The 12,244-nt window shown below is 45.2% G+C and overlaps 1 protein-coding gene across 2 annotated transcripts; it reads right to left on the bottom strand.

The window, feature by feature from the left end:
- Nucleotides 1-1,528: 1,528 nt before the first annotated feature.
- On the bottom strand, nucleotides 1,529-7,924 carry LOC142569043 (uncharacterized). 2 transcript variants are annotated; one of them, XM_075678565.1, is made up of 7 exons: nucleotides 7,648-7,924; nucleotides 7,035-7,201; nucleotides 6,741-6,872; nucleotides 6,587-6,685; nucleotides 6,414-6,530; nucleotides 4,223-4,294; nucleotides 1,529-3,800 (listed from the first exon to the last, which is right to left on the bottom strand). In XM_075678565.1, exons 1-7 carry the CDS (start codon nucleotides 7,788-7,790, stop codon nucleotides 1,723-1,725), a joined length of 2,808 nt encoding a protein of 935 aa, XP_075534680.1. In that variant the 5' UTR covers nucleotides 7,791-7,924; the 3' UTR covers nucleotides 1,529-1,722. The 2 variants fall into 2 exon arrangements, with proteins under 2 accessions (XP_075534680.1, XP_075534682.1); XM_075678567.1 differs by having other exon boundaries at nucleotides 3,639-3,754.
- Nucleotides 7,925-12,244: the final 4,320 nt, after the last annotated feature.

Genomic DNA, 12,244 nt, shown 5'->3' on the forward strand with positions numbered 1-12,244 from the left:
ACTCCCATAGAGCCCAGCGGCCGAATTGACTGCAGCGCACCAAGCCGTGGATGTTAAAACCTGAAGCGCACTTCCGGTTTCGGTTTTGTGCACGCGCGTTTTGAATACTAGCTGGTACACGTGGTGCCTGCTGCGCTGATCCCCTTTTCGTACTATTAATGCGCGTGCTTTTTATTTCTACAGGCGCGCGCTGCTTAGGGCGGGAAGCAGGATTTTGTAGGATGTGAAAATATACGGAAAGGCAGCTGTCACACAGGGTTTGTACAACAGTGCCATTCCAGAAAAGAGATGCTAGGATAAGCTTTCAATGGAATTCCATATTTATTTCATTCCATCAAAATAAAACACTGTGCAGTCCATTTGGCGCAATAAAAAGAATGCTGATACATAACAAGGCATGAGGCTATGAGTACACTACAGAAGCTTAGAGAAAAACAAAAAGTAATGTTTATTTCACTTCATAAAAAAGCGGATTTCATACCAATCATACATTTGCCATTCATTTTGCACGCTGCAGGCAAACTGAAAGACAAAAAATGACACGCACATCCACGTATAATTTTGGCGTTTCGTTTCCAATTAACACACAATTTAGTATGTAGTCTTGCTGAGACCACCACATCGCTTTGCACTTAAATTTACATCCATGCCCTCTCCCCCAAAATAAAACAAACGTGGTATGCAGTCCATTTGGAGCATTAAAAAGAATGCTAATAGATACACAACATAAAGCTTTGAGTACAATACAGAAGCTTAGAGAAAAAGAAAAAGTAATGTTTATCTGGCTTCATAAAAAAGCAGCTTCCACACCCATCATACATCTGCAATTCATTTTGCGCGCTGCAAGCAAACTGAAATACAAAAAATGACACGCATATCCACGTATACTTTTGCCGCTGCAAAGCAGTGTTGCTGAGCACCAAATTGCTTTGCCCTTAAATCCGTGCCCCCTCTCCCCATCCCTCACTCCACAAGCTAACCCCCCCCCCTCCTCGTGAATACATCCTCATACTTTTAGCATTCGATATCCAATTAAAACACAAAGTAGTCTTGCTGAGACTACCGCATTGCATTTAAATCCGTGCCCCCTCCCTCCATCCCTCAATCCACAAGCTAACCCTCCCCCCCCTCCTCGCGCACACATCCTCATATACTTTTGGCGTTATATATCCAATTAACAAACAAAGTAGTCTTGCCGAGACTACCGCATTGCTTTGGGCTTAAATCCTTACCCACTCCTTATCAGCTCTGTAACGAGTGCGAAATCAATAAAGAAGCATTAAACGTTTCAACCGGACGCCGGCAAGAGTAACATTTTTGAGGCAACCACCAGTGCGCACTGCTCTATACTCTGGCACTTGGTAAAGGTTAAAAGAAATTGTTTTGAGCCTGCTGTGGGTGCCATGTTCACAAGGAATAGCATTCTGCAGGGCCTTGTCCCCCCCTCCCCCCGCAGGAGCTGCTGCACCTCCGGAGGGTGCCACCACCCACCACAACCACCCCCGCCCCCCACCACCACCCACCACCACCACCACACACTTGTAATGTATCAACAGTTTGACCCTGCCAAAATGCTATTCAATTTGAGCAAGGGAGCCCTAGCAGACCTTAAATGCCAATTATATGTTCATTGGTGAAAAAAAGTCCTGCATTAACCTTTCACTTTTTCAAGCTGCACGCCAGACACCGATGAATGAAACCTAACCTTGTCTAAATTGCGGTTTACGAATCGAACATGCCAACACAGACGTATCCGGCAATACATTTTGACAAATCTCTGCCGACATGCAATGAAGCAAAATTCCATTTCCCCCACACGAAACAGATACTGATACAAAACATCACACACATGTGCAAGATGCGCTGTAGCCTCAATCGCGGCAAGGAAGTGGGTCTCCATTTCTTGAACAAAATCAATCTTTGTGATGGCACCGTCAAATTTCCAAACAGTTTGCTCGGTACGTGATAAGCCTTCAGTAGTGTAAAATACTGGTGCTTGCCACTCACTGAATATATGTCACCTTGCAGCAACTGTCGGCAAGTGCACCCTTCGAATGATTTTGCCAGGAACACTTTGACCAGAAAGCCTGCCACGTAATATGCTGCTGAATCGTCAATGATATGCGACTGAATGTCTTCTGCAAGAACTGAAATGTCTTCGAGAGACGGAAAGTTATCAGGCCCAACTGATTCGACTACATCAACCAGAGAGGTGCTATTTAGAGAGAACGGCGACACTTCATGGAGGAGTTCAGATCTATCTTCTTCTACGTTGGCCTGCTCAGAGAGTTTGAAGGCTTTCTGAATACAAATATGCTTTAAACCACAAATGAACTGAGACACATGTGGGTTAGTCTTGCAACCTTGTTTTTGTCTGATGTGCCCAAACATGTTCTCTAGTGGGTCCTGTTGGAGCCTACGAGTTAGCAGATAGATGAAGTTGTAAGTGGCCGAGAGATCTTCCCAAAGATGGATGAATGCCTGAATTGTTATCTGCCAGCCAGTGATTGTTTGTGGCTGACGCTTGCCAGAAAATTTCCAAGAAGCAATCCACGGAAGCTGGTCTTTCAGAAATTTAATTAATTCATTTTGGCCCTTTTTTATGGCATATCTGTATTTCTGAGCATTCCTTTGGGGGCTGGAGCTGTTGAATGTGTCGAATAGCTTATCCATACGTTCACAAAAGTTTGCTGTAGCTATAGCTGAAGAGGAAAGCCCATTTACATAAACCAATGTCATAATTGCAATACTAACTGATAAGCTCAGGACCTGTACAGCTCTGCTGACTTTCATGTTAGAAAATGGCCTCTGGTATATCTGCCGCTCTGTTAGCTTTGGAGCCAATCGTAACCTTAGTTCATGTGTGGATTTGTAGAGTTGTTCAATATGCGACCAATTCACAACTTCTTTCCCAATGAGCAACTCATGAGCTTGGATATTGTTGCGAGTCGTTTTAATCAAATGAGGTACATCAAAAATAAAATAAACTCTCTCGCCTAGAACTTCAAAATATGGTTTCCCAATAGTGATGCCCGATTTCTGCGCCAAGCTGACATTTGACGTGCCTTGGTCACAGATTACCGCTTTGACAACAATTCTGACGGCTTTAAGTTGCTCAATAATCGAGATTAGTAATTCATCAATAACATTTGCCGATGTCAAAACATGCCCTATCGTAAATGCGACTGGCTGAACCCACCTCTTAGAAATACCTGCCAGAAGCACAACCATGGCTCTGTCGGCAATACTTGATGACCGCTCGATGCCATCATCTACAAACCCATGGACAATATCTTCACCGGCATCATAGGATAAGTTCTTTTTTAAAGCTATTTCATCAAACATGAGGGTGCATATTCGGTCGCGCTCATTCCATGCGTGAGTGCTAGCAGAAATACTTTGAATAATTCCGGGAATCACTCCTGGTGACATCCTAAAGTTGCACAACCAGCGTCTCAGAGTACGCCGTGTTGGCAAAGAGAAAATTGGTGCCAAAAAACGGTTTGCACGGGGTCCACGGAAGTTCAAATGCAAGGCAAACTTTTTGAGCCACATAGGGAAGCGCTTGCCTTTTCCCCTCTGCTGCAACCGCAGGTGTGTACACAAAAGTTTAAAAGCCTCCTCTGTCACCGATGGACGAATAATGCCCAGTGCCTTCGAAATGGATGGCGGTAGCTTGCTCTGCTTCTTCTGCAACCGTTTGATGGTCCGCTGGCATCTTGCTAGCTTGGACTGCAGTCGCCGGACGGTCGCCCTAAATTTTTTTGACGGAGAGCTCCTCACTGCGCTCTTCCAAGCAACTGTAACATACAAAAAATATGCACGCATAAATAAAGCTACGTGTACAACAATTCGACAATTTCTTGATACAACACTAATTTACTGGTTACTTCATACTGAACAGCTCATTATGAAACTGTAAAACAGTGCGATACATTCAACCAAATATAACCATTGTTCGCAGGTACAATTCCTACACAGAGCCTCCATGAACACAATTAAAAGTAGATCTAAATTGCTTTGTGTCAAAGCCATGAGGGAGCCTTTCTCGCATATACTCATGAAGGAGTTTGAGTAAATAGTACAAAAATCAAACATTACGAGTTTCCTTCGGCTGCTCAACTTTTCCATTATTAAAATGAACCACTATTACAAGAACACCCCCCATCTTAAAGAAAACCCACAAAGCCTTTGGCTAGCGTTACATGAACCAAACACTTACCGGGATAGTTTCCTACTGGTCTTTCAGCTGAATCGAAAATGTTGGCGCTTGGGGACACCTCGGAAATGGCATCTGCACAAAAACACAGAGCAAGATATTACCCAAAAAGCTTATGCATCCCAAGCATTCTTTGAGCTACAACGCTAACAAGAACTTGCCTGGCACAATTTTGCATTACCTCCCTCACTTACTGCCAATATAGTTGAAAGTACAAAGCAACGGTAGCTTGTGCATTGACAATTATTTCCTAACTTGCAGAGCAAGACCTAACCAAATGCTAAGCATCAACAGTTAATACCACTGTGCTCTTTAAATAAATATTGCATAGCTTATAAGTTGTACGTCATGTGTTTACAGAGTTTGTTAGAGATATCACTCTACGCATTTACAAAGCTCTTGCTTCTGTAGACAAGCATTCATAAAAGCTTCGTCAATTTCTGATTTGAGAAGTGCCAGTGTCCACCACACAATTTAACATAATGATACAATCATAGTACACATATATGGAAAATATATGTCACAAGAAGAATCATCCTAAAAGATTGTGCACTTTATGAGCGTGCTCCAATCTGAACAGTACTGCTTAAATATCGCACCTTGACCTTCCAGTTACCTCGTATGTAATGGTTATTCAAAGGTTATGGTCGACTAGGGACTTATTAATTTCACTTATTTCGATATACTGCAGCTCAGAAGGGCTATCGCAGGAGTGGGGAAATACAATACATAGAATAGCATAAAGAGCACAGAACATCATGACTAATATGCAATAGAAATTCATTGAGTGGTAAAGATCTTGCGTAACCAGGCAGAGCACTCCGCAATCTCCAGAAGGGACAGGGAGACTAAACGCTTCGGTATGATGGTGACAAGTGGACGTATTGAACTCATGGTGATGTCTGGTGATTGTGGGTCTAGATTTTCCTTACTTGCCAAGTAAGGAAAATTGTGGGGAGTAAGAGCATAAAGAAACTTGAAAGATTCAAAGTGACGACGAGAAGAAAGACTGGCAAGTTGAAGACTAAGATGGGAAATGGGCGAAAAATACCTGTCAAAACGATAAACGAAGCCCACAGCTTTCTTGTCAGATGCACTTTTTTGATAGATATTTTGTGTGCATTCCAAACGCCAGAGCCACACTTCAGTATTGGACAAACCAGCGTTTTATAAGTGAGGAGTCGTGTGGTAAGTGGGGATGAACGTAATATGCGTTGCAAGTAGCCTAAGCACACGGTTGCAAGAGTTCGATGTGAAGCATCTCCTAGAGGGTAGCCATTATACGAATAGGTAACTGGAGAAGGGGGAAAATGTTTGGTAAATGACATAGGTACAACTTTCTGGAAGTTGATTTGCATCTGCCAAGTCACACCATGATTGAAGTGATGCAAACGAGTCGTTATGGATGATGTGATGGTGACGAGTTTTAATCGTATGGTACAAAACACAATCATCTGCCTAATGCAGATTCTAAGAGGAACATTACTTGTTAGATCATTTATTAAGATCAAAAATAGAAGCGCTCCCAATATTGAACCTTGAGGCACACGTTACACTGCATGTGGAGGATTGAGAAGACCTAAAGAGTACGTCATAGTACATACTGAGACCGATTGGATAAAAAAGAAATCCAGTTAAACAATAACAGTGAGCTTCTTGAACAATTCAGAGTGCAACACAGTGTCGAAAGCTTTTGAAATATCAATAAATATTGCATCAATTCGATCACCTGCATAGAGGGCCTGATGGGGCCTGTGCGACGGTAGTGAATTCAATAAACTGGGTTGCAGTGATAAATCCACGCCAGAAAACGTGCTGAGCACCAGATAAACCATTACACTCCAAAAATTCAATATGTTTGCAAATTACACATTGAAGTATTTCACAAGAATGACACGTTATAACGATGGGTCTGTAGTTTGGTAAGGACTGCTTACTGCCATATTTGAATAGCGGAATAACTTTAGCTGTTTTCCAGACAGAAAGTATAACAGACGTCGAGAGAGATTTCTGAAAAACAACAATTAAATATTGACTAGTCCATAAAAAGTCTCTAAAGAGAAATGCATTATCTATATAGCCAGGTTAACCTTTTTCAGATTCAGTTTAAAATCAAATTCAACACACCCTCGTTTGAAACAAGAATGTTATTAACGGAACTATGCGTCTGCTCTATAAAATGTACGATAGTTACCATCAACAGCACAACGCTCATCCTCGGTAGAACTGCTGCCAAACATATCCACTTGGGAGGCCGTTGCACCTAGCTCGCTCACAGGGGTGTTGCAGCCAGACATCTGTTGTAGGCTTGCTGGAAAAATACCCATCATTGCCACTTTGTTAAGTTTAACTTGATACCAAACTCACATTTAGCAGCATGGCTTGCCGTCATGAGGGAGCCTTGCTCGCATGTCTTCTGTAGGACGTCCTCACCAGCTTGTTCCTCACTTGCAGGACGGCTGCAGCCTACATTGATTGGTAAATCTGAGTGTTAGTCGCAAACACAGGACACTACAAGTACCTAGCAAAGCAGGGTCTTCAAACATAGTGCTGATACCTATAGACTTTTCCAGATGGTCCTCTGGGACGGTGTTTTGAAGTGATGCAACAGCGAAACCTCCAACAGATGGCACATCAGCAGCATCTGCAAAAGCTAAATAGAAAAAAATGTTCACCTGAGGTTGGTTCATGTCGAAATAATTGCCACAAAACTCTTACCACTAGCAATTATATGAAGACACTGAGAGACGTACATGAGCTACGGCAAAGTGCACCAAGACAGTGCTGAAACTTGGAACTTTGCTCTATTGCGTACCTGAGGAAACTGTAGGTACAGCTGTTCTAGTGAGTCGCGTGCGACCTGGGTCCAGGAAATCTTTTGCAGTAAAATGGTCGCTGCATATCCTGTATGACCTGTACAATACACCTGCCAGCTTTTCCACAAGGTCGGCTCTGCGGGAATATGCCACCCATGCCGTCGACCTGCGCACGTTTTAAAACAGCATGTTGTATGGCACAAACAATAAGCATCAAGCATTTTATTGCATGAGTGCGTGCATGCTTGACAAATCAGGAATTTCAAATGCGCTACATTAGTTATAAAAAAAAAATTGTACACTAGTTTTGAAATTGCCGAACAGCTGTAGGCGCCTCTAGAATGTTCGACTTAATGCGATAGAATGTTTTATTTTGCAAATTTTCTATAACAAGATACTGACAAAGAGGTACACAACACTTAAGTTACAGGTACAATGGTACGCTTATACCACAAAAAAAAAAAAAGATGCATTTAGCTGATTCCAGAGGGTACATGTTATGCCCCTCACTGGATTACTTCAGCTAAATAAATGTTATATTCGGGCGACATTGCTGGATATTTTCATTAAAGCAGCAGAAACAGTGGGCTGCTAAATTGCAACACAACAAACCTGCTGTCCTGTGGGATACGAAAAAAACTGGTTCCGGGCTTCTTTCTCGTTCTTCCATTGTTTTGGCACCACTGTACACAACAGTAGCTGCCGTACGAGCCACTACAGCTGGACATCTGTTGAGAAACGTAAATGACAAGCATGTGTTATTGATGTAAAGCGCTTGAAGAGGCGACACGTGCGAAAGTGGCGAACAGACGAGATTACGAACAAAGGCAATTAGCTTTAACATTTTTAATTTAACAAAACATAAGTTACAATAACGTTGGGCGCCAGAGGAAGGGCCGCAAATTTATCTTGCTAGATGCATTAAAGCGCGAAACTTAACTGCGCACCAAGGCCGAGCTGCTTTTCGCTGCGTCACGACAGGCACGGCAAGCGTGCCTCGTAGGTAACAAAAAAGTACCGAAAATTATTTAAAACAATGTTGGACGTCAGAGAAAGCGCCACGAACTTCGTGCATTAAAGCACGAAACAACTGCGCACCACGGCCGAGCTGCTTTTCGCTAACTGCGCCACATGCCACAGCGCCAGGCGCACCCACTGCGCTTGAAAAGTACCCCGAAAAGTAACCAATTTAGTCACAATAATGTTGGGGGTCAGCGAAAGCGCCAACATGGCCCAAACTTGTCGCAGGAAGATTCAGTACACGCGAAACTGCGTAATAGCACCCTCTGTGCCTAGCGTGCCCAAAAACTACCAAAATAAGTTAAAATAACATTGGGGCTCATAGAAAGCATCGCAAGCATCTCCCAGTGCGAGTCGCTAATCTAAATTAACCGCGCCACGACGGCCACGCTGTTTTTTGTTAACTGCGTCACAAGTCTAGCCTAGGTGCCGGGCTCGACGAAGCCTAATTGCTTGAAATGCGTCGCAGACTGTCAAAGAAAGTTTCTCACCTTGCCGTTGTCCAATAGTGCAATTTCGCCATGTCGACGTTCAGAACGAACGCAGGAATTCGCCGGGTGCCCATGAAACCAGGCTAAATCCCAAAATAGAAAAACAGTCAGACGGGTGACCAAACAGGCCAACGCTCAGATGCGCGGCCGGTCGCTCTCGCTTCGGCGGTGAGTCTGACGAATGACGTAAACATTTGGCTCGTCATTCGCCAGTTCGCCTGTCGCTAGGCAACGAAAGTAAGCCGCAAAGTTTAACTTAATTTATACGCAGATATTTTTAATTTTTCCGGGAAAGAATAAAAAAAACAATTTCTGTTAATCTCATTTCACAGTCTTCTTTTTCTCGATGCTCGCGGCCCCAATTCGTCGATGTTAATACTAGAGCGTGACGTGTTTCCTGTTTCCAATTTTCGCCGAGTGTCCGCTCTTGTTCAATCCCTTTCTCTATGGTTTTAGCTTGAGCGTTTTTACGGCCAGCGGAGCGGAGCGGACGAGCGCAGACGCCACTGCGCATGCGCACGTCGCTGGGCCGGCCACCGTTTTTACGGAGCGCAGCTTACGCCCGCTGGGAAGCCCTCTCCAGCGGAGCGATAGGCAGCGCGCGAGCGTGCGTAAAAGCGCGCGGGAGTGTATGGGTATTCAAGATGGCAGCCGCCAACACAAGCGCCGGCGCTGCTGCGTTGTCGACGGCGACCACAGCTCAGGCCCGTTTACAAGTTAAGAAAGCCCGGAGATGTTTCACAGCTGAGGAAGACGTCGATAAACCCCCAACAGTTGGTCAGCGGGGCACCTTTTGCGTGAACGGCCTGAAAATTTTAAGTGAAATTTTGAGTGTAAATTTGTAATTGCAAATTTTGACAACCTTGACATTAATTCTGCTGTAATTGCAACTTACCTGCGAGAATTTCTCCAGCGTGTCGAGATTGAGCCAAGAATGGTTATTTACATCGTCGAGCAAATGAAAAAACCGCTCGTCGATGTGGCGCAGAACTTCGTTCGTCAGTGATGACAACGTTGAACTGTGCCGCCTGAAAAGATCTTCAAGATCACACAGCCGGTTGGGATATGCCAGCCGTCGTAGGGTAATGCAGAGGGCTTCATCTCCGGGAACCGCAACCCTTTGCGCAGTTACGACCTTATCGGCTATGCGCAAGGCACGCTGAAGTCTGCCTATATGCTCCTTCTCGAAACGAAAATACGTCCTAAAGACGCCATCGTCCATAGCATCAGTGTTCAAAAGTCCGTGCACTGAAAGTGGCTCACGTCGTGTCTCTGCAAATAGCTCCAGGCACAGCACATTTCCAATCTCGGTCCAGGTCAGTTGCGACAGCAGCAGCGGGTCCTGTAGTATGCTCTTCGGCATGATGCAAACAGCAGTAGCAGCCGACAATTCGCGAATGCGCGCGGAAACAGCTTACTTCTTTTGTTTCGGCTTGACTTGGCCAGCTCTGGCGAACATATTCTGTTTAACAGACTGCTCTTTTGTACATCTAAAACGCAACACTTACCAAATAATTAACTAAAAACACAGAACCTACCTTTACTAAACAGTTTCAGCGAATTATTAGCAGGTTTAATTGATATTCTTTTCACTCTAACTCGAATTGTGACTAATGGGTGGAGCAGCAGAGCAAGTGACTCCACTCCGCTCGAAAAGGCGGGCGATCCGCCCGGCTAAAACTATTTTCTCGCGCGCCTCTCCGCTGGTGTATCCGCTCGCCCGCTCCGCCCCGCTGGCCGTAAAATCGCACAGCTAAAACTATCTATTGTTACTGCGGGAAGTGAGCCGATGTTCCATACTAAGCGTTATGCGACGCCAAACTCTGAGCTTTCATTGGCCACATTCGAGTTCTACGAACTTCTTTTGGCGGCATGCTTCTCTCGTTTTTTCGAAAGGCCGGGGTACTTAGTGCGCGCACGTATATTTCTTCGCTGTGTGTGTGACTGTAACACGCAGCGACAAGAAAGGGACACCGAACTGTGCGCGCAGCGTGCTCGGTCCTTATTTGACGCGAAAGGAAAACAACACTCAGTATAATGACTATGCAAGTCGAACACGATGAAACAAACGGATAAGAATGAAAGAATGCTTTAGGTTAAGGTATTGAGCTCAAAGCGTTTCTTCTCGACAATAGTTCATTACACAAGACAGGTTCTGTCAGCCGACGAGGAAATGCACGCGTCACGCTCCGAACATCACTTAGTACCTCGTCATGTCCCCAGCGGCAGCGATGACAGCGCTTATTCTGGAGGGCAGTGATGTGTAACAGGTGAGCGCTCAGACCCAAGGACATCAGAAGGCGCTTGTACACGAACACAGCCCTCTCCATGTGTGTGCTCCATTAGGCTCCGGACGTCGTTGCGCCTTAATTATGCTACACTTGCCTCTTCCCGGTAGAGACAGCTGACAAATAGATGTTCCTCCTCATTGTCACCTGGTCTATGACTTTGTTTTTCCGTGCCAAGTCTCATTCTGCAACTTCAGTAATTTGCCCAGCTTTTTATACCGCCCTCAGTGCTTTTTCTGTGTGTCACGTTCTACAAACGTACTAACAGCTGAAAAAATTACTGTTCGTGTTTGTGTACTATCTCAGTAACCGCCGATGGGAAAACCACGCGAACAACCTTTATGTGTAGGCATGCTATGCTTCTTTTTTTCTTCTGGAAAGCAAGAGCATTGCAAGTGTCCTACATGCAGATTTTTGCAGTTCTGTTTGACCCGTCGGGAACGAAGACAGCGGCGAAAGCGGAAATGACCAAGCTCAGACACAAGTACAAAGGAAACATCCGTGAAATGGGTGATGAAATCGTCAAGCTCTACCTTGAGAGACCTCCAGCCGTTGAACACCGGAACTACTCGGGCTCTGCCAACGAAGACCTCGACAGAGATTTCTCCCAGCAAGAAATCAAGGCCGTCCTGCAGACCATCAAGACCAAGTCGGCTCCGGGCCCCGACAAAGTGACCAACAAGATGCTCCGGAACCTGGACGACCAGGCAACGAGCCGCTTGACAGACTACATCAACGAGTGCTGGCGGAATGGCGAGATACCCGACGAATGGAAGAGGTCCGGCGTGATCCTCATACCGAAGCCAGGTAAACCCTTAGAAATACAGAACATGCGGCCGATCTCTCTCACTTCCTGCGTTGGTAAAGTGATGGAGCACGCTTGCCTGAGTAGAGTTAACGGCTACCTGGAGTCAAACGACCTGTACCACAGCAACACGATTGGCTTCAGACGAGGGCTCTCTACACAAGACGCCATGATACAACTAAAGGAGCAAGTCATAGATACCACGGGGCGGGGCTTGAGGGCAATACTTGGACTTGATCTAAAGAAGGCCTTCGACACGGTCAAGCACACGGCCATAGTCGACAGAATCGTGCAACTCGGCCTGGGCGAACGAACGTATAATTTTATCCGAAATTTCCTTACGGGAAGAACAGCCAGAATCAGACTGGACGAGGAGGAGAGTATCCAGGTGGACATGGGCAGCGCTGGCACGCCGCAAGGGTCCGTCGTGTCACCGATGCTCTTCAACCTCGTCATGATTGGACTATCGGAAAAACTGGACCGAATAGAAGGCATTAATCACACCGTTTATGCAGACAACATTACGATTTGGACCACGAAAGACGCAAGCGAGGGCGATATGGAGAACAGACTTCAAGGGGCGGTGGAGGCAATCGAAAATCACC

Source organism: Dermacentor variabilis, unplaced genomic scaffold, assembly GCF_050947875.1.
Source record: "Dermacentor variabilis isolate Ectoservices unplaced genomic scaffold, ASM5094787v1 scaffold_41, whole genome shotgun sequence".
Taxonomy (NCBI): domain Eukaryota; kingdom Metazoa; phylum Arthropoda; class Arachnida; order Ixodida; family Ixodidae; genus Dermacentor; species Dermacentor variabilis.

Bases quoted from the DNA above. Each gene is read 5' to 3' on its own strand.
- LOC142569043 (XM_075678565.1), bottom strand. From the start codon at position 7,790: ATGCTTGTCATTTACGTTTCTCAACAGATGTCCAGCTGTAGTGGCTCG. The intron at 6,686-6,740 runs GTACTTGTAGTG...CAATCAATGTAG, and splicing joins TGAAGACCCTGCTTTGCTAG to GCTGCAGCCGTCCTGCAAGT. The intron at 6,531-6,586 runs GTGAGTTTGGTA...GTATTTTTCCAG, and splicing joins GGCAAGCCATGCTGCTAAAT to CAAGCCTACAACAGATGTCT.